The sequence below is a fragment of the Dendropsophus ebraccatus genome, chromosome 2 (genome assembly GCF_027789765.1).
Source record: "Dendropsophus ebraccatus isolate aDenEbr1 chromosome 2, aDenEbr1.pat, whole genome shotgun sequence".
Taxonomy (NCBI): Eukaryota; Metazoa; Chordata; class Amphibia; order Anura; family Hylidae; genus Dendropsophus; species Dendropsophus ebraccatus.
In genome coordinates, this window is record NC_091455.1 from 94,801,384 (window position 1) to 94,823,853 (window position 22,470).

Consider the following 22,470-nt stretch of genomic DNA (forward strand, 5'->3'; position numbering starts at 1 on the left):
TTTAATAGGCATTGTACATATGAACAGGATATAGTACATAACATATGACAAAACAAAAAATACACTGGACTAAAACCGTCTCCCAGTTTCAAGGACTGGATACAGTTTTTCCAGGCACCCAGGGTGGAGCGGCAGGGAACTGCGCAGAGCTCAAAGGCAGCCGGCATATAAGCCTTTGTAACATTCCCTTTGTATTGTAAATTAACTCATTTCTACTCCCAAGCTACCTCTAGTGGTTGCAGCAAATATCCAGCATGAAATCTTTTCAATGTATATCTATGCTGGATATCTGGAGCTCTGCACCAAGAAAAGGAAGCACTGACCTCTATATCTATACATAAAAAAATGTTGGCTAAGAATTTTGAAGTGATTAAGATTACAAGATAAAATAGTGTTGGACCTTCACTTTAAAGGGTCATTTCAAGGATATGCCATTACTTGTGATCGTTTCAGATTCTGACCTCTGCCATATTACGCTGATATCGTTATAAACCTTCTTTGCTAAAGAACATTATTCAAAACAGCTGTGTAATACTGATAACGTATTTTTGTAAATTATTTTTTTTAATTAAATTTAAATTAAATATAAATTAAACACTTGGTAAAAACATAAAATAATAGCACTACCTAACATCTTAGACTCTTTTTTGTCAGTTGTTAATGCTAAGATAGTCTTCTTACACAGTGACCTACAAATGGCTGGTAATTGTAATTGATTCTTTGCTTTTAATTTTGGAGTGTTTAGTTGGTTTCCAAACAGATATTAGATTTTTTTTTGCATAGATTAAAAGGATGCCTTTTGATAAGGGTTGAGTTTGGTGTGTACAATCAATTCATTGTATTACATTAAAAAAAACATCAACTTTAAAAGGTGTCCTACACTTTAGTACTAACACTTAACTTTTACTAAGAAATGTATGGCCACTCAGTTTCAGCAGCCAAATTGTTGGGGTAGCTTTAATATCAGAAGGGGTTAACCAGTGCCATGTAATGCTTCTTCTCCTGCAGTAAAAAATGAGGACTCACAGGAACCTTCTCCCAGCAATAACCACTGATCAGGGAGGAGTCTGGGGCTCTCTTGTTCTTGAGTTTGGTGAAGGTCCAGTGGCCACATAACACTTTTCAGAAGATACAAACAGGAAGTGTGCGTGTGTGAGCTGGAACCTTCCCCTATCACCACAATTAACGCTTATTTCTTTCCAAGTGCCCTTTCCTTTAAGCTTTTAACATTCAGTCATTTTTTGAGTTATTATGGGACTTCGTATGGGGCACAAATTACATACACATCTGACACTGGCCTTACGCATGACGACGTAAGTGCCAGCAAACAGCTCTCTCTTTCCTGATCCCCACTGAAACATGCGCACGCAGATCCTCTACATGAAGCTGAATATTTTTATATTACTTAGCTTTTACTTGTTTGTTATTGTATTATAGCCTAGGACTGCTGGTTATTGGAAACTGCCAAGAAGGAGTTTAACTAAGCTCCTATAGCAGAAGCATTACATACAAAACCTGAAATAAACTACTACTCTAGAATGCATACAAAGCCAGAGCCGGCAAAGAATGCTGGGAGATTCATTCTCTAAATCCTGCAGAACTGCTCTGGATCCATGAAGCAAGTCAGGATCAGTACAAGATGTCAAGCAATGCATAACAGTTTTATGATATAAACTTTAAAGGGCAGCTTACAGGGGAACATACACTTTAACTCATACCACTTTTATTTTCTGGTTATCATATTTTAGATTAAATATTGGGACTAAAGGCATATAAAACAGGCATTTTTTTAAACATGCATTTAGAGAACCTCAGAGAGAAAATATAGTAATAATGGCAAATATCATTGTGATATATTAATAGTGCACAATGCTCATCCGCAACTTGTCCTTACATCCCACTATTACATTAGTTGCATCTATATTATTGCTCCTGCAGACACATAGCTGGAGATAGCATCTCATTAGGAGGAAAAAACAAACAAACCAAATGCCAAACCAATGTTTCTTGCCCTAAACCCTTGAAACTAAGGAAAGAAGAGTGAAAAAAACAAGTCATACTTTAGGAATCAAAGCTTTAGGGATAATATTCACATTTATAATTATCATATCATGTTCTTTGCTAGGAACAGAGAAAACTAAAGGTTGTCAACATATAGATGCAGAAGAGCCGTATTTGTCATGTCAATGAGGCTCCAAACAGAAAATGCACAGACGATGCATAAAGTTGTGCTAGATGCAAACTTAGCTCTGCTACATCTTTATGATAGATGATTTACCATTACAGATTATACAGATTAAGGCTATGTTCACACTACGTATATTTCAGTCAGTATTGCAACCAAAACCAGGAGTGGATTAAAAACACAGAAAGGATCTGTTCACACAATGTTGAAATTGAGTGGTTGGCCGCAATATAACAGTAAATAGCTGTCATTATTTCAATATAACAGCCGTTGTTTTAAAATAACAGCAAATATTTGCCATTAAATGGCGGCCATCCACTCAATTTCAACATTGTGTGAACAGATCCTTTCTGTGTTTTTAATCCACTCCTGGTTTTGGTTGCAATACTGACTGAAATATACTGCCTGAAATATACATATACTGACTGAAATATACGTAGTGTGAACGCAGCCTAAGTGCTTATGTCAACTGCCTTATTTCTATTGAAATTTGTATATCTCAGTATATTCTCCATGCACATAGCTGTGCCAGGTGCCAGAATCCATTAGTAGTAACTGCCCGCATGAGGTCACTTGTCAAATGCTTCCTTTCTGGATTGATCTTTTCGGAAGATGAGCATTACAAAATATATGCTAGGCTAAGGCTCTGTTCACACACTGTTTGTAAACTATGTCGAAAAAGCTCCAATCCATAGGACAACTAATGTATTCCATATGGACTTCCTTTTGAAAAATATGGCCTAGTTAGGAACAGCTGTTTTGTGTAACAGTAGAGCATTTTATTCTAGGGACACAGATTTTTTTTTATATGTGATCCTATTGATGACATCACCATCTGCCTATAAAGTAGCACTGGTAGCTTTCGGTCTGGGATATATTGGGAAAGCTTCCTGAATAGAGATGAGCGAACATCGAGCATGCTCGAGTCCATCCGAACCCGAACGTTCGGCATTTGATTAGCGGTGGCTGCTGAACTTTGATAAAGCCCTAAGGCTATGTGGAAATCATGGGTATAGTCATTGGCTGTATCCATGTTTTCCAGACAACCTTAGAGCTTTATCCAAGTTCAGCAGCCGCCACTAATCAAATGCCAAACGTTCGGGTTCGGATCGACTTGAACTCGAACCTGGTTCGCTCATCTCTATTCCTGAAGTCTACTTTTTACAGATGGCTCAGAGTATGTAAACAGAGCCTCCTAGTTGCCAGAATACAAAGGAAATATACTGAAAAATCTTATTATATCATTTAAAATGATCGCTGTCACTTAAAAAAAAGAGACATATCCTAGAGACATGTCAAAAGCTTTGATTCGTCGGGATCTGGGCATTCAGACCCCACTTTAGATGCAGATAATCTCCTGCAGACAGAGATTGCAGTAAGCGGATGAAGTAGGAGGAGTGAGGTCCTCCTGGCTCTATCTAACAATCGGTGGAGGTCTAAACACCCAGATCCCGACTGATCAAAACTTTTGACATGTCTCTAGGATATGTCAATGTTTTTATTTAAAGCAACAGGGACTCTTTAACTTAAGTCAGAAAACAACACTGGTTTCAGGGTTGATAATGATATATGTAACACTGCTAAATACTTTCACTTTCAACACAATCATATCACCAATAATCAGCATATCATCATCAATAAGTAAAATCATAAAAAACATACAAAAACATTTTGGCACATATGAGCCTTTCACCATTTCCATTTACACACAACAGTGGTACAGTGTTCTGGGGTCTCCAATGTCAGTGTCCGTACCTCAGAAAACCCTCTTCTATAACTATTTGGTATTGTAATCAAAAATCTCATCTCATGTGATATAATGAAATCTTCAGAACAACACTGTACACCACTGCCATGCTCACATCACTAGAGGACCAGATGGCCAGACCAGTTCAGCAAGGCGCTCCTTCCTACAGCACTGTAGAAAATGTACCGCTCCTTGCCTGTGACTGAGGCACGTGAGGTGCTAGACAATTTATTAGTGCAACAGCTTAGCAACCGGAAGCCACTTTATTGTGAAGAGATGATCTTCCCTTTAAATTGTGAAGTTCTGCTGCGCAGGTCACTCTTCAAGATATTCATTTTCATGATGACACAATGAGTAGTGGTCTGCACTACAACATTATGTACCTAACAAAATATGTGCAGTTACTTTCCTTCTGAGCAGACCCATCCTCTTTCACTCCGAATGCCTTAGAGGGTGGCAATAACACGTGAAAAGGAAATGATTACAGTCAGCACTGTCTGTCCAACGCCAAACACTAACGCTTCTAGAGGAGCCATGTTCTTTCCAGCAACTTGATAAATGCCTGCAACTGCTGCACCTGTAAAGAGAGAAAGTATTATTCATCCACATGGGATCGGAACCCTATCTGTTCTAACTAGGTAGTTGTATGCAGACTGTTTCAGAAACTTCTTCCACCAGTTCTACTATGGTGTCTTACTGGGCACTATTCTACACAGGTCTGCCTAGTTATAATACTCTTAAAGCTTCTTGCAAAGGGCATTTTGACAACATAATAAAGTACTGGGGTTCAGATCCAAAGTCAGCTTCTGCATGAACACAATCCAACTCATCCTTGTGCTGCCATATGTTCTACCCATTCTAGCTAGACTTAAAGGGGTTATCCAGTGCAACAAAAACATGGCCACTTTGTTTCAGAGACAGCATCACTCTTGTCTCCAGTTCTTGCAATTAAGCTCCATTGACTTCAATGGAACCGAATTACAAAACTCCTGCTGAACTGGAGACAAGAGCGGTGCTGTCTCTGGAAGAAAGTGGCTATGTTTTTGTAGCGCTGGATAACACCTTTAAGAACTTGACAGATACAGGGAAAAAATGCTTACATAGGTAAGACTTGCAAAGTATGTTTTTGGGCCATATAAGTAAGGCTCATGGCGATAACTTATCTGGCTTAAAACAGTGCTCAGAGCCAAATAATCATGTATTTATAGCTGATGGGGAAATTTTGTAGTAATTGGTTACCTTTAAAAACTTTGGCCCAAAATGTATAAATGTGTAAAATAGAAACTGATTTAAACTTGACAACAGCAACCAATCACAGCTCAGCTTCCATTTTACCAGAGTGGAAAACTTTGCTGTGACTGGTTGCTATGCAATCTGTATAGCACCACCGTGTTGGCACTATACCATATCCATTGAGAAATATTCATTATTGCTGCTTCCTTTTTTAAAAATTTTTAGACAAAGGTTGACAAACATAAAAAAAATAGCATGAAAATGATCTACAATAAATAATATATATATATATATATATATATATATATATATATGTATGTCATTCATTGTTTAAAATTCATTTTATGACGACAAAAGGAAATCAGTGCTACTGAAATCTACCTATTTTTAGAATAGAACTAGAGGAAAGAGGATTATTTTAGCTATTTTGTGAGTCACTGAGCTGAAGTTTAAGACTTCAGCTGTACAGAAGTTAAAAAAAAAAATCTTTCCAGAAATTACAATTTAACAACTGTGAATGCATTATTAAATACACAAACGAAAATGGAGGGTTATATAAATGTGATCTGATCCCCTAGTAAATATTCAGATAAGAATAAAGACGTATACAATTAGTCCAATCCCTCATTGTGGGTTAGTTCCAGTTACCAGCTGGTTCATTCTGCCAGTGCATTACAGATTTTAGCTCTACAAATAATGAAAATAAAATAAAGTTGTGTTTTCAACATTTTTCTAAAGAGGATCTGTGCTTATATCATGTTGTAACCTCTGTTCTGATCCTGGTGCTGTTTTCACCTTGTTGAAATGCCCCCCTTGTTTCCTAGATATAGAGATTTTATTATTCGGTTGACTATCTGGACTTTTCTTCTCGATTAGTCAGAAGGGAGGGAACTTTATTTCAAAAAGGGGTGTAATGCTCAGCTCTTGGGGAGGGTAAGAGTCGCCCTCAGCCTCATATTCACACCTCTCTGAGCTTGCTTCATACTCTCAGCCTTATTAACACAGCCCTGCCTATCTGACAAGTTGGGAATAAGTGCACATAGGCAACATAATAGTAAAACCCCCATATCTTGGGAATGGGTGAGAGCAGCAAAAGAAAAAAGGGTTAGAATCAGTGCAACCGAATATAGATAACACCTCTCCATATTCACCATGATGACGTCCTGCTTGTGAGAGCTTTCAGTACTGAGATTTAAAACTTAGGACAAACTCTGTAAAGTAGAGATAAAAAAAAAACAATGGCACAGACAGAATTCCACTGTAAACAGGGCAATTATCTACAGAAACTTGGCATGTCCATCCTATGTTCACATAGGTTTCCTGTTCCTATTTCCTCTAACAGTTCACAACTTAATTGTCTTCCTATGAAAATTACCCATACACCATATGAGTATTTGAGATACTTTTAAAGCACAGGTGTCAAACTCAGGCCCTCCAGCTGTTGCAAAACTACAATTCCCATCATGCCTGGACAGCCAAAGCTAACGCTGAGTTTGACACCCCAGTTTTAAAGCAGACAAATTTTAGACAAATACCCACCCTCACTAAGTTATTTCATGTAAGTGTATACACGGACTATAGATGATCTTTGCGGACGGGTTTTTACCTATTATGAAAGAGAAAATTATCAACCATTATTTGTTAATATTATTTCTGTTAGATTAAGTTAAATGTGGTTTGGACTTTTGTGAGTGATTATGTGTCTTTAGTGCTGCTGGGTAAAGCATTTAGGAGGATTTATTGGCTGTCTATTCTAGTTACATGTATTCCCCATACAATAACGGTTCTGGTGCATTCTGCATTGTACCATTCCTTGGTTATACTTCCTGGAAATAGGTAAACTGACATCTGGCTCTTACTATTTTCTTTATCCAAGGGACGTTTCCTTACTGAGTCTGATACTACAAGAATTTGTAATCACACCGTGCCCCTAGGTGGAGACAAACAACGTAGCGACCTAAAAAGAGATACATTGTTATTTTATGAAGCATCAAAGTCTGCTTTTGACAAAACTGGACAAGGCCAGACAATATTCTAAAAATCATCATACTTTATTAGATGAAATACAGTACATCTTACACAAATGACGATAAAAGCAACAATATATTTTTCGATGATTAACGATAAATGATCTCAAAAGACCACTATGGTGAACGACCTGAAATCGTTCGCCCAATTACATAGAACGATGATCGTTACTTATGATCGTTCTTGTGGTTGTCCTGTCGCCGCTACTGCGAACGACTGAATGGTGTCTTATTACACTGAATGATGTGCAAACGATTTGCAAACGATCAATGATAAAAATAGGTCCAAATTCTATCAAACGACCAACGATTTCTCGTTGGTCATTTAATCGTTGTCTGCTATTCCACAAAATGATTATAGTTCAATTGTGAATGATCTAACGATTTTTTTGAACGGTAATTGTCCCGTGGAATAGGGCCCTAAGATAACCCCTAATAATTAAACAGATGAACCCAGAAAAAAATTAAAGTGGTTACGTATATTGTTACACCACACCATTCACCCGACACATGTTTTGTGTACTGCTTTTTTGACCCTTGAAAAAGCAGTAGGTGAAAAGCATGTCGGGTGAGTGGTGTGGTGGAATGATATGCAGTAACATTTTGATTTTTTGCTGAGTTCATCTGCTTAATTATTAGTGATTTTGTTATCTTAGACTCAGTGAGGGTTATGTAGCATGCATTAGGGATATTGGTTCCCCATTTTCATATACAGTATCTACATTCCCTTTCCTGCAAGTCTACATCTACATATTTTCGCAATGCCCAGTGATTATTGTACAAAACTAGGATCTGTAATTGAACTATTATACTGGTTTGCACCCACCCCATGGTGGTCTGTATGCTCAGTCTTCAAGATGTATTTCATGCAATATCGTATACTGATTGTTATTGTCCAGTATGTTTTGTTAAAAGTAGGCTTTGATATATTGTTTGTGCATATGGACACATAATGCTAGGGCTTTTAATTAGGAATATTGTATGAGGCATGTAAACATCTACCACCAAAAGCATGTCTGGGGAACTGATAAATCCTCTGATGCCAACATATTCAGCGACACAATACACAATTGTAATTACTTGTACCAGTCCTCAGTAAAGCTTATTTTGCTTGCTCTATTTTGAGGCTCTATTTATTTTTTAGTATTTATAATATTTTACCACAAAATGTCACAAAGATATCAAACTGGTTTTAGATTCCATCAGCTAAACAGTTGTCTGATCCCCACTCGTGTAAATCTGATCACCTGACTAACATGTCACAGAGGTAAATTAGGAAAACCTTCCTAACTCAATGTTCTCCCTATGTTCACATGAGTATCCTGTTACTCAATGTCCTCCAACCATCCAACAACCTCCTTATTGTCTTCCTATGGAAATTTCTTATACACTGAATTAAACAATTATCCACCTAAAAATCTCCAGTTTCTTGTAGTTCTTTACCAAGTTTGCACACAGTGTAGCAGGGATTATGTCCCAGATCTTCCCAGATCTTTCAGGTTTCAGGGCTGTCGCTGAGCAACTGAGTTTCAGCTCCCTCCAGAGATTTTCTATTGGGTTCAGAACTGGAGACTGGCTAGGCCCCACTAGGATCTTCGAAAGTTTCTTACAGAGCCACTCATTAGTTGCCCTGGCCGTGTGTTCCGGGTCACTGTCATGCTGGAAGACCCACCCATTTTCAATGTTCTTACTGAGGGAAGGAGGTTATTGGAAAAAATCTTGGGATATATGGCCCCATCCATTCTTCCTTCAATTTGGTGCAGTTGTCCTGTCTCTTTTGCAAAAAGGCACACAAATTATGTTTCAACCCCATGCTTCACTATTGGGACTGTGTTCTTGAGGTTGTACTTATCCATCTTCTTTCTCCAAACGTGCTGGCATGAGCAAGGGGACCTTGCGTGCCCTGCAGAATTTTAATCAATGACGGTGTAGTGTGTTACTAACGGTAATCTTTGAGATTGTGGTCCCCGCTCTCTTCAGGTCATTGACCAGCTCCACTCGTGTAGTTCTGGGCTGATTCCTGACTTTTTTCAGGATCATCCTTACCCCACAAATGGAGATCTTGCATGGCACCCCAGAGTGAGGAAGATTGATAGTTATTCTGCTTTTCTTCCATTTTCTAATAAATGTGCCAACAGTTGTTGCCTTCTCACCAAGCTGCTTGCCTTGTCCTGCAACCTGTCCCAGCCTTGTGCAGGTCTACAATTGTGCCCCAGGTGTCCTTAGACAGCTCTTTAGTCTTGGCCATAGAGGAGAGGTTAGGGTGTGATTGTTTGTAAAGGTGTTTTTATACAGGTAATGAGCTCAAATAGGTGAAAATAATACAGGTAGAGATGAGTGAAGCAGGTTTCATTAAGGTTATCCATTGTATCGATGTTTTCCTGGCGGTCCTCCGGCAGTATCCACCTTCTCTATGCTCCTCTACGAACCTTAAAGGACAACTCCCGCGGGACCCCCAAAAAAAAAAAACACAGACACACACAGACACCATACTCACCATCTCTCCGGTGACGATCGCCACTCGATTCGCCCGCCGTCCGCCTCTCCGTCGCCGCCTTCCGCCATCCAGCGATGTCTCCAACTTCCGGGTCCAGGGGATGGAAAAGGCTGCCAGTGCGCTTGCGCACCGGCAGCCTTTTCATTGGCTGGAGCGCATCACATGGCTTCCAGCAAGCTCAGCCAATCAGGGCTGAGCAAGCTGGAAGCCATGTGATGCGCTCCAGCCAATGAAAAGGCTGCTGGTGCGCATGTGCACCAGCAGCCTTTTCATCCCCATTCACTTTGCATGAAGACGCCGAGGAGGAAGAAGACCCGGACCGCCCCTCGGCTCTGACGTCGTCGTCACCAGATGCCGCCCCGGAGAAGAGGACCGTGACGATCGTAATAGGTAATGTATACATTCCTTAACTTCCGGGGTGGGGGGTCGGGGGTCCGAAAGTGGGGGAAGGGGGCCAGGCCGGGTATTTAACCACATTACAAAGTTATATAACTTTGTAATGTGTGTTAAATGAGCAAAAAAAATTTTTTGTGGGAGTTGTCCTTTAAAGGACAACTCCCACGAAAAGTTATATAACTTTGTAATGTGGTTAAATACCCGGTCTGGCCCCCTTCCCCCACTTTCGGACCTCCGCCCCCCCCCCCCCCCCCCTGGAAGTTAAAGAATGTATACATTACCTAGTACGGTCGTCACGGTCCTCTTTTCCCGGGCGGCATCTGGTGACGACAAGGTCAGAGCCGGGGGGCGGTCCGGGTCCTCTTCCTCCTCGGCGTCTTCATACAAAGTGAATGGGATGGAAAAGGCTGCTGGTGCAAATGCGCACAAGCAGCCTTTTCATTGGCTGGAGCACATCACATGGCTTCCAGCTTGCTCAGCCCTGATTGGCTGAGCTTGCTGGAAGCCATGTGATGCGCTCCAGCCAATGAAAAGGCTGCCGGTGCGCAAGCGCACTGGCAGCCTTTTCCATTCCTTTGGACCCGGAAGTCAGAGACATCGCTGGACGGCGGCGACGGAGAGGCGGGCGAATCGATTGGGGATCGTCACCGGAGGGATGGTGAGTATGGTGTCTGTGTGTGTTTTTTGGGGGGGGGGTCCCGCGGGAGTTGTCCTTTAAGAAGGCCTGCTTTGCACATCTCTAAATACAGGTACTTAGTGCAAAGTAGGAGCACTTCCTTTTTTTTTTAAATTTACTTATTTTTTTTAAATTCGCAAATATTTAATGCGTTTATTATGTAAAAAAAAAGTTTGAAAAGGCACAAATGGAAGTGAGAACAGTCTATGTCGGCAGCTCATATTGGCTTGTACAGGAATGTGGTGACATATTTCTTTTTGTTACGGTAACACTTAATACTAGGGATGGTCCGAACGGAGTTCGGTTCGGGTTCGTACAAACCCGAACCCTCGGTAATGAATCCCGCTGTCTGCCCGCTCCGTGGAGCGGGCGGATCCAGCGGGAGGACCGCCTGGAAAACTGGGATACAGCCATAGCCATAGGCTATATCCCAGTTTTCCAGGCGTTCCTCCCGCTGTATCCACCCGCTCCACGGAGCAGGCAGACAGCGTGAATCTGCTGCCGAGCGTTCGGGTTCATACGAACCCGAACCTTGGCAGGTTCGGACCATCCCTACTTAATACCATCATGCCATCCTTGATTGAAAGGGCCTATAGGTAATTTAACATAACATAATATGGTTCTGAAAGCAAAGCTGCATCACGAGAAATGCCAGTGTCTTTGATAAGGATAACTTGCAGTAGATGAGGTGGAAGGATAGGAGGAGATTTGAAACATTTTTCTAGCTTACAGTTATATGGAACTTGCTGGTATGGACTAGGTGGAGAGCTGGACAACTCTGACACATCAGAGCCTTTTTCACAATCCACCATTAAGACATCAAATACTTAAAAATTGGTTTTCTTCACAGTATGACATCGTTTATAGTGAAGAGCTGGCTAGTTACTACTGACTCTACTACAGAATCATGTGTCCAAAGCCATTGACAAAAAACTGATACTGGTAGTCACCTTTTGGCAGGTCTAATATGCAACAAAGTTGTTGTGGCTTCTGATAAGAGGAATCTTGCCTCAGTTATTGAATGATCCAGCTAAGTAAATTTCTTGCCCTCTGCTAGTCCAGTGAAATTCAGTAGGTCGAGCCTACGTTGGAGCTTTATCATCTACCTCTAGATCTTGCTGCCATGCAAGGAACTCATTCCTTTTCCAGTGGTACCTTGTTCTCCTCTGCTTGGTACACAGTCACCTCCTCTGGGCTATCCATCAGGATTTTAGTCCTGTCATCCTCCCTGGTGGCACCCCTGCCTCTGTCCCTTCGCCCCTTTAGAAGTCTGGGTCGCTCACTACAAGTGTTCCCCATACTGATTGTAGGACAAACTAAGTTTTCAAATACTTATATTATGCAATAAAATGCTAATTATTTAATAATCATACAATGTGAGGCCATGTTTCCACTATGTAAGTTCTGTAGAAATCACGGCCATTGTAACAACGGCTGTGATTACTACGGTACTCATGTAGTGGTACCTTCTAAGGAATCCCGGCCGGAGTGTATACACATAGTATACACTCTGGCTGGGATCCCTAGTGGTACCGCAAGGAAATGACATGTCAGTTTTCTGCGGGCGCTATTCAATGAATAGCGGCCACAGAAAACCCTGTCAATTCACACAATGGAGCGAGCAGCTCTGACCGCACGCTCCATTTTGTGCAGCGGGGAATTCAGATGCAGGCGTGCACGGATGCACCCGCATCCGAATTCAGCGGCTGTAAAGATCATCTGGCGGGTACTGATCTTTTCTAACACCGGCCGTTCCGTGACTCGGCCAGAATACGGAACGGCCAGTGTCATACAAAGTGTGAACATGGCCTGATACTGGATTTTTCAACAGATTCTGTCTCTCACAGTTAAGTGTACCTTCCATAAAAATTACAGACCTCTGTATTTTTTGTAGGTGGGAAAGCTTGCAAAATGAGCAGTGTGTCAAATATTTATTTTCTCACTGTTAAAGGGAAAAATATCAAATCAACTGGTACCTGAAAGTGTCAAGAGATTTGTAATGTACTTCTTTAAAAAAAATCCCATGTCTACCAGTACTTATCAGCTGTTGTATGTACTGCAGGAAGTGGTGTATTTGTTTCAGTCTGGAGTGCAGGAGAAGTTTTCTATAGGGATGTACTACTACTCTGGACAGTTCCTGACATGGACAGAGGTGGCAGTAGAGAGCATTTTGTCAGACTGGAAAGAATAGATCACTTCCTGCAGGACATAAAGCAGCTGGTAAGTACTGGAACATTGAAGGTTTTTTTTTATAGGAGTAAAATAAAAATCTCTGGAACTTTCTGACATCACTTGGTCTAAAGGGGGAAAAAAATCACTGGAATACCCCTTTTACTCCAGAGATGGCGATTACTAAAATGAAGTTAGCTTGCATGACTGGAGTTAAAGATTTATTATTTATAAAATATATTTAAATATATGATATATTTCAAAAGCAGATGAAGTTATTACAGGACATACATATTACTCTTTTTCTATAGGTAACATCTATTTTTCTCAGCAGATGTGGTCTACAATAGATGATAACTAACCTGTCACTGGATGTCACAATAAGATTATTTAAAAAAAATGCATTAAAGCAACAATCAAAGAATATAGTAGGTAAGAATGAAAGACTGTGTGATGGTATTGACACACTTAAGTGTTTCTTTTATGTTAAGAGAAAGGCTTTACTATTCCCCAGTGTTTTACTGTTGTAGAATTGGGGATTAGTGCTGTTGGATGGAAGATGTTGTGAAGGTTATGACCAACTGCCCTTAGGGTTCAATCTATTAGGTCTTTTTGACAACCAGAATAGAATAGTCTGCTGTGTTATTCTTTTCTGTTAAAACATAGAAATCTGATCAAAACGTTAAAAAAACCCATTACAATCAATAGGATCTGTCATCCATCATAATGAATGCTCAACACTAGTATGAACAGAATCTAAACTAGAGAATAACATAAATGCAGAATTCTGTATTTCTTGTTTAGATGGGTTGTTTGATTTAGAAAGGTCGTTGGTTTTCTAATCTGGAATCCAAAAGGAGATGGCACAGTTCTCAATTATTGTTAAATGTATTGGAGGGTTCTATACAGAGAGATCACCCAAAAAATATTGGTCCAGATGTTCTCATGTGCCTGAACTGCAATTCTGTGTGTGAACATGGCCTAATAATACCTTTTAAGATAGTTTAGAGACACTTTTTCCTCATATGACTGATATAAAGATCTGTTTCTGTTATAAGATATCTTCCAATAATGTCAGTGGTAGCACCTCATGCTATTCCTAGTGCTACTGCCCACCCAAGGTCTATTGCTAGCCCTCTCACCAGGTGCATTGACACTTGTGTACATTTTATATCCTATACTTCCTTTATGCACTTTCATATGCAATTTCATATGCAATCTCTAAGTGCAGATATCACATGGGTGGACAAAGCTAGAACACGCAGGGCTCTTTTGAGCAGAATGATTAAAGGAGAAATCTGGCAAAAATATTTATTAAAGTATTGTATTGCCCCCCAAAAGTTATACATATCACCAATATACACTTATTACGGGAAATGCTTATAAAGTGCTTTTTCCCTGCACTTACTACTGCATCAAGGCTTCACTTCCTGGATAAAATGGTGATGTCACTTCCTGGATAAAATGGTGATGTCACGATCCGACTCCCAGAGCTGTGCGGGCTGTGGCTGCTGGAGAGGATGATGGCAGGGGGACACTGAGGGACACAGGGCACTGGAGGGACACTGAGCGTCCCTCTGCACTCATCCTCTCCAGCAGCCACAGCCCGCACAGCTCTGGGAGTCGGGTCGTGACATCACCATTTTGTCCAGGAAGTGAAGCCTTGATGCAGTAGTAAGTGCAGGGGAAAAAAGCACTATATAAGCATTTCCCGTAATAAGTGTATATTGGGGATTTGTAAAACTTTTGGGGGGCAATACAATACTTTAATAAAAAATTTTCGCCAACTTCTCCTTTAATTATTCTGCTCAAAAGAGCCCTTCATGTTTTAGCTTTGTCCACCCATGTGATAGGTGCAGAGGCCAGAGGTCTATTGTCTGGGCTATTTGTTTTTTATTTTGCTTTATTATTATGTTTTTTTTTTATTTTGTGTTCACACATTACTCTGTGGACTGCCCAAAGCAGACCACTGATTTATTGCCTATGAGGTCTTGTTATAATTGTAACTAGGCAAAAGACCTACATAAGTGAGATACACGAACAGGCACATTGCTTAGCTGAATGCTGCTGGCTTATTGACTTACTGTATATGAAATGTGGATCTGAGCATCTTTGGTCATTCACAATTCCCCAATATGTAATCTATACAGGTCAGTGTCTACAAGATGTCACTTACTAGTTATCATTGCTCCGGTGACAGAAGCTAGGAACCCAATGCTGACCAAGACCACACATATCAGCCTCCCCTGTTTGTGTCTCTGTAGCATGACAAACATCAGGACTCCCGCTGCTCCATGGACAAAGAGAGAAGAGAAGAGGGCCCATAGGAAAACCCAATACCACATCTCTGAAAGAAAAGCAAGAATAATTCAGCAAGGGTCTGAAGATGTCTTTGTCTAAAAGGGAAACAGCAGGAAGAATGTGAGGACAGAGCTAGTATAAAGTACAATCTACCACTAATAACAACTTCATAGAGGATTTACAAGAGCAGTGAAGTATTATTTCATGCAAGTGACTCATTGTCAGTATAATCCATCATCCCTCAGACATCAGCTAGAGAAAAAGCTTAATAATCATAGATGCAAATGTATTCAGGAGGTTTAACTCACATATGTTATCTGCTCAGCACCTTTTTTACATTTTATATACATACATATTCATATACATAAAAGGATTTGCCCTGATGATATCACATTAATGTCTAGCATGCCTGTCAGTAAAAACTTTTGATTTGTCACAGAGACATCAAAAGTTTTGATCTGTCAGGGTCTGAGTGTTCAGTCCGTGACTGATCAGGAGAACGAGCCAACAGAAGCTTGGGCCTAGTGTGTTCATGCTTGAGGCCATGTTTATACAATGTATATTTTCGTAAAAGTACGGCCGTTTTGCAGATTGCAACAACGGCCGTGATTAATATGAAAATACACGTTACCTTGCTGTCTATGGAATCCCGGCGGGAGCGTATACAGATAGTATATGCTCCGGCCGGGATCTCTAGCGGCGCCGCAAACAACTGACATGTCAGTTTTCTGCTGTTGCTATTCATTGAATAGCGGCCACAGAAAACCCTGTCGGTGCACACAGTGGAGCGAACGGCTCCGGACGTATGCTCCATAGTGTGCAGTGGGGAGTTCTGATGCGGGCGCGTACAGAAGTGCCCGCATCGGAACTCATCGTTGCTAAAGATCATCCGGCCGGTACTGCAGTACCGGCCAGAATGATCTTTTCTGAGACCGGCTGTTCCGTGACGCGGCCGGGTCAGGAACGGCTGGTCTCTTACATTGTCTGAACTCAGCTTGACTCTGCATCCCGTAACCTGGAGAGATTCCTAATACAAGTATAATAAAAAAACAAACCTGCTGATATCTCCCTGCAGCCTACCTCATCTTTCTGGAGCTGACTTTTTGTCCGTCCCACCATTTTCAAGAACTTTAATCAAAAGAAATATGTAAATTAAATTGCTTATGCATAATTAAATATGTATAGGTTGGCGTCAATAGCGCAAAAGGTTTCCCTTTAATGTATACCGTATGTATATGTGATAAAAACAGGGCCCAACTTTATATATATTCCCACATCTTTAACTGATCCTAAATTACAATCTGTGTTATATCTCAGAGCTGTATTCATAATTCTGCTTATTGTTCCACTGTTCTTGTTGAGTGACCCTTATGAGTTATTTTTTCCTGTATGAGCTTACTACACAGTGCCTAAACGTCTCAAACTGCAGCTCTTGACTATAATACAGGCTACAATTCAAGATCTTTACAAGCTCAGCTATGCAATGTATTATTAATGGTAGTCAAATGCTTATGTGGATTACCAGTAATTCTGCATGTAACGGTGGAAATACAGTATAGTCAAGTACATACTTTTCTAAAAATATTTAATTATAAGTCAGAATGACGATCGCTTCATGGCTACTATCTTCTGCTTCTCCCATACTTACATGGAATAATATTGGTATTCTAAAGCCACCACTTGTCAACAGATTCATAAAAAGCAGTATAAAGCCCTAGGAATATAATTTTAGTGACTGTCACATTGTTTCTTCTAACAGAGATTGATTCAGGAGTCTAGGGAGCTATTGGCACCTGGCAGCATCTGTGAGATTACTCTGCCTATAGGCCGCTTCCACACAAGCATATTACATGTGCATTTCTGGGTGCCGCTCTGACTACAGGTCTGCTAGCCCATTCTAGCAGATGGCAGTTTGGGTCATCAGAAACCGAGTTGGGCCAGGACTAGCGTTCTCAATATAGAGGCAAAAATATTTATGAATGGGCCTGATTTATCTGATTTATTACAGTCTGAGCTCAGGCACGCTCAGACTGTCTCATCTAAGTATAGACCATTAGTTGACTAAAGCTACAGCATAATTTGTATGCCTAAATTTAAGCGGGATACAAACGCAATGTATGCGTAGTGACACCATTAAGTCACTACTACATGTGGCACCATCCCCATAGTAAGCATGGCATAGCATGTGATCTGGAGACAGGGCCTAAGACCCTATTACACAAAACGATTATCGGTCGTACTTGGCTGAATACCGATTGTTACGGCTAATAATCATTTGGTGTAATAGGACATGTTAAAAGACCATGATCAGCCAACATGCATGATGTCTGCTAATCGTGGTCTTTCAACATGTTGAAACCAGAGCTGTGGAGTCGGTAAGCCGCATCTCTGACTCCAACTCCGACTCCGACTCCTAAATTTTACCAGGACCGACTCCAACTCCGACTCCGACTCCCTACTCAGACTCCTACTCACACGGGCTCAGCAGCTTCTCTGTAATGTCCTACATGATCCTGGGGCGACTTCTGAGGGAATGAGGAAAGATATAAAGCAGCTTCTCCTGTGTGTGCAGTGGATGCAGCCAGTCTCCAGCCTCCCATGTCCTGAACTACTCACAACTAGACTAGATGGAGCAGGGGGTCTTTTCCTGCTGACAGTCTTCTATGTTTCTAACTAATATTCATCATACACAAAGATACACTGCTAACAATGCCAGATACCTGTGATATAGAGGGGTCAGACATAGTGATATAGAGGGGTCACACACAGTAATATAAAGGGGTCACACATAGTGATATAAAGAGGGCACAGGGAGGGGTAAATAGGACTTCATTATTATGAACCAACCACCCCTTGCCCCCCCTGGATTTTTCACTGTTGCCCAGAATACCCTTTTAATTTCTGCCTCTCTCACACAAACAGCCTGCTGCAGCCATAGCACACGCACACACAGCCAGCTGCAGCCATAGCACACACACAGCCTGCTGCAGCCATAGCGCACACACAGCCTGCTGCAGCCATAGCGCACACACAGCCTGCTGTAGCCATAGCGCACACACACACACACAGCCTGCTGCAGCCATAGTGTACACACACACATACAACCTGCTGCAGCCATAGCGTACACACACACAGCCTGCTGCAGCCATAGCGTACACACACACAGCCTGCTGCCGCCATAGCACACACACACAGCTTGCTGCAAACATAGCATGCACACACACACACACACACACAGAGCTGCCGCCATAGCACACACACACGTACAGCCTGCTGCAGCCATAGCATACACACACACACACACAACCTGCTGCAGTGATAGCATACACACACACAGCCCGCTGCAGCCATAGCACACACGCACAGCCTGCTGCAGCCATAGCACACACACACACACACACACACACAGCCTGCTGCAGCCATAGCGTGAACACACACACATATTACACTGCTGCTCATATAGAGTCATCCAGCATCCAGGAAGAGAACAGCACAGATCTCCCCCCACACAATAGACTCTTCCACTTCAGAAACAAAATGCCAAATAGTGACCGACAACTTTTCCCTGACCACCCTTATTTAATAGGAATAGTGTCCTATTAGAATGTTGCCCATAAAATATATTGATGAGCAAAACTTAACTTTTAAAAAATAAAATTAACATCAAAACTCAATTTTTTATTTTTTTAAGATTTTTTCTTTAAAGCTGGAGTCATACATTTTTTCCAACTCCAACACCAGCCAAAACAAGCACCAACTCTGACTCCACAGCCCTGGTTGAAACAGCACGATCATGTCAGCTGCTCACTCCATGTAATAGGGGTAGTGGCAGCAGACCGCTTCTTATTTCAATGGGCAGCCCGAACGATCTAAGGATCTAAGTGGAGAACGAGGGGAAAGCAAGCAGCTTACCTAACAGTTCAGCGCTCACTTCCCCCTCATTATGGTGCTGTGTAATATGCACTGTAAGCTAAGCTTTGTGGGGCCAGGAGGTGGGCCATGCTACAGCACATCAGCAGCCTGCACACTTTAACGTGGGCCAACTAGATTTTATAACTTATGAAAAGTCTATCAACCTTGAGACAGGTGTGTCCATAGCTGCCCATGTATGTCGCCCACAGCAGGCAAATGAGCTGATGGACTGATTCCCTATAATTCCAAAGTGTATCTAAGGGTGAACCACAGAAATGTAATGTTTTATTTTTACCCATTAACAAAACTACACTCCAATAGTTATTAATTGCCCTACAGATTTTATGACTGATACTTTTCAGGAGCTATAGGTTTCTAAAAATGTAAAAACGTTATAAAACTCAGACATGTACACAACAATGTATGATACAATATGAGTCACCTCTTACTTCTACCTAAATGGCAAAGAAGAATATTGTTCCTCATTTCATAAGTGACACTAAAATTAGTTTCCTGAATCAATGGCTAAATTTAAAATGTACTTTCATCTAACACTTTTGCACAACCCAGAGTAATGTACTTAGAGCAATCCCCTCTAAGCCATGAGATAGGAGACATAAGTATGTGAATATATCATGTTGCTGCATATACTGTATGTAACCCAAACTTTTTTTTTCCTTCATATCGAGTTCCTAATCCTAAATGCACCAACAGCAGACTGGTGGAGATCTGACTTCTGCCCCCCCCCCACACACACCAATCAGCTGCCTAACAGTTCCATGGTACTTGTGAATCGTACGAGCTATTATAATTATTATTTATATATAATATTTGTGGGACAAGTTAAACAATTTTTTCCACCCTTCATTGTGCATGTTACTTTACAATGTCATGCAAACCCAGACAAAAATGATTTAAGGGGTGGAAGTGACATGTTATCTTCATTCTATGGGTCAGTACAATTACATTGATACCAAATTTATACTTTTTTTTTCTTCTACTTGTACTAGCATATTTTTTGTGGTGGTGGTCACAGATTGCCTGCATGGGGTGCTGACTGGGGTGGTACCCCATAGAGCTAATATCAGACTCCCCTCCTCCAGCCTGTGCTGTCCTGCTCTGTGGCGAGTCTGTCCATAAGACGGCCGACATGGAGCAGCATGCTGACATGAATCTAATGTAGAAGAATCTAGAGGATAAAGCAGCACCTTTGTTGAGGAATGTGGTGACCGTTGCCCAAGGTGGCTTGCCCACCACCACAAGAGACAAGTGTAAGTTGGCACCATTACCACAAAGCATCAGTATCTTTATGTGGCTTATTCCGCCATGCAATGGTCCGGTGTATGACGGACAGAGGTGGTAATAAACAGCAAAAACGTTGCATGGATGATTTAAGCCACATAATGATACTGCTGTCCTGTGGTGCTACTGTCCACCTGCACTTGGATGAAATAATGATTACAATATTTCAGATAAATTATGAATACAATCTACAGGAGACCAGCAAACTATAAACCACAGAGAAAAAGAACACCAGATAAAAGAGAGCTATATTGTATGTAATGTCCGTGCTAGTAAAAACAAGGGGACCTTGTCGGTCCCAAAAGCCAATAGTCAAGTGACATGCTGGAGCCAGAGACTGGGGCATCCAAACGCCAAAGGGGGCCTCCATCTTGGCTGGAGCTGAAGGGGGATGTATCTATATCTTCCTGTTAAGAAGACACCAGTAATAAAACAGTTACTTGATAGATGAGGCGGCTAGGTTACATTTTGTATTGGGGTTATAAACTTACATCGATTTATCATCAGAGCTATGCAAATCCCAGGAAGCCACAGATGTATATAACACTATTCAGCTACCGGCTACTAGAGGCCGGACTGGTTCCTGGATCTCTCTGAAGTCTACAGGGTTCACAAAAAACCCAGCTGGGAAAAAAACACCTCAAAAATCACTGCTGTGTGGATTTTCATGCAGTTTTTTTAAAAGCTCCTATTGATTTTAATGGGGGTTACCCTGTGGAAGGATTCAGGCGCCATTTCTTTATAAATGACGTAGTTTGAAAACTTTTTCCTGTGTTTACCAATTAAATACATTCCCCATTTTTTAGCGGCGTGCCATTCCATAGAGCCCATAGCTGACCATGGTGATGGCTGTGTAGGCCAGATAGTTGTGTCTATATGGGAGGACTCCAGCTGCGAACCCTTCTGCCTAGCTGCTCTGTGTAATGGGGCCTTAGATGCTGCAGGACTGGGCAGATGTATGGGAGCGGTGACAATGGATGAGGTGAGTCACCCTCTCGTTTCTAGGCTGGTTGCTATGGGGGCACTCACCGGTCAGGGTCCTCAGCACCGTCCCGTGGGCCCACAGGCTCAGCACTTGCTGCACAGACAGGTTGATCATTGACAGGTCCTCCTTCTCTGCCCTCATTGTGCTCCTCGGCCGGCAAGGTGCTGGAGGAAGAAGGGGACGTGTGAGTCCCAGGGCTCCCAGGCAGCTGCTCCTCCTCCTCCAGAAGCAGCACAAGGAGTTCGAGCAGCAAGAGGCCAAGCAGCGACGGCCTGGGGATGAGCGGGGGGCGCAGCTGGACCGGGGAGGAGAAGCAGCCTCGCAGGGGAGACATTGAGGAGGTGGGCTGCTGCTGCCAGGCGCTCCCTAGCCTTGCCCGACTAGCTCTAGCTGGCAGCCAGTCAGGGGCTACCGCTGTGGGCAAAACGCTGCCAGAAACGCTGCACCGCCGTGTGTGCACTGCACGGAGTCCAGCAGCCAACCTGCATCCTCCTCCAGCACCATCATCCCCATCAGATGTCTCCTCCCCCTCATCATCATCATCACCCCAGTCACCATCATCCTAGAGGAGGAGCCTGAGCGGCCGGGATGGAGCTGTACACAGCCTTCTCCTACACACGCCGGCTACCGCATCACCATCCGCCCCCTCTGCTGCTGGAGCGACGTGTAGACGGGGGGCGGACCGGCCGACGGGCTGGCCCGCCATTTCTCCACGAAGCGGCGGCCGACAGACATGGCTACCTGCTCGGAGCCGCCGCACTGGCATCTGTGAGGGGCACTGGCATCTGCACGGGCATCTGTATGGGGGAAGGGCATCTGCACGGGCATCTATGGGGCACTGGCATCTACATGGGCATCTGTGAGGGGCACTGGCATCTGCATGGGCATCTCTTAGGGGCACTGGCATCTACATGGGCATCTGTATGGGGCACTGGCATCTCTAAGGGGCACGAGCATCTGCACGGGCATCTGTAAGGGGCACTAGCATCTCTAAGGGGCACTGGCATCTGTAAGGGGCACTGGCATCTCTAAGGGGCACG

General features: G+C 42.3%; 1 protein-coding gene and 1 pseudogene across 5 annotated transcripts; both read right to left on the reverse strand.

The window, feature by feature from the left end:
- Positions 1–3,262: 3,262 nt before the first annotated feature.
- TMEM170B (transmembrane protein 170B) lies at positions 3,263–22,078 on the reverse strand. 5 transcript variants are annotated; one of them, XR_011361667.1, is made up of 5 exons: positions 21,475–22,078; positions 15,107–15,277; positions 7,025–7,122; positions 6,705–6,771; positions 4,461–4,509 (listed from the first exon to the last, which is right to left on the reverse strand). XR_011361667.1 is itself a non-coding variant. In XM_069958013.1 (4 exons), the coding sequence occupies exons 1-3, from the start codon at positions 21,569–21,571 to the stop codon at positions 7,067–7,069; spliced, it is 324 nt and encodes a 107-aa protein (XP_069814114.1). In that variant the 5' UTR covers positions 21,572–22,078; the 3' UTR covers positions 4,438–4,509; positions 7,025–7,066. The 5 variants fall into 5 exon arrangements, 3 of the variants coding, with proteins under 3 accessions (XP_069814112.1, XP_069814114.1, XP_069814113.1); XR_011361668.1 differs by lacking the exon at positions 6,705–6,771 and adding an exon at positions 6,317–6,376 and having other exon boundaries at positions 4,474–4,509; XM_069958013.1 differs by lacking the exon at positions 6,705–6,771 and having other exon boundaries at positions 4,438–4,509.
- Positions 11,277–12,060, reverse strand: LOC138782879 (5'-AMP-activated protein kinase subunit beta-1 pseudogene; annotated as a pseudogene).
- Positions 22,079–22,470: the final 392 nt, after the last annotated feature.

Coding starts and splice junctions, on each gene's coding strand:
- TMEM170B (XM_069958011.1), bottom strand. CDS start 21,571: ATGAGGGCAGAGAAGGAGGACCTGTCAATGATCAACCTGTCTGTGCAG. Junction 15,278..21,474: donor GGTGCTGAGGACCCTGACCG/GTGAGTGCCCCC, acceptor CTTTTCTTTCAG/AGATGTGGTATTGGGTTTTC. Junction 4,510..15,106: donor CACCGGAGCAATGATAACTA/GTAAGTGACATC, acceptor CTCTCTTTACAG/GTGCAGCAGTTGCAGGCATT.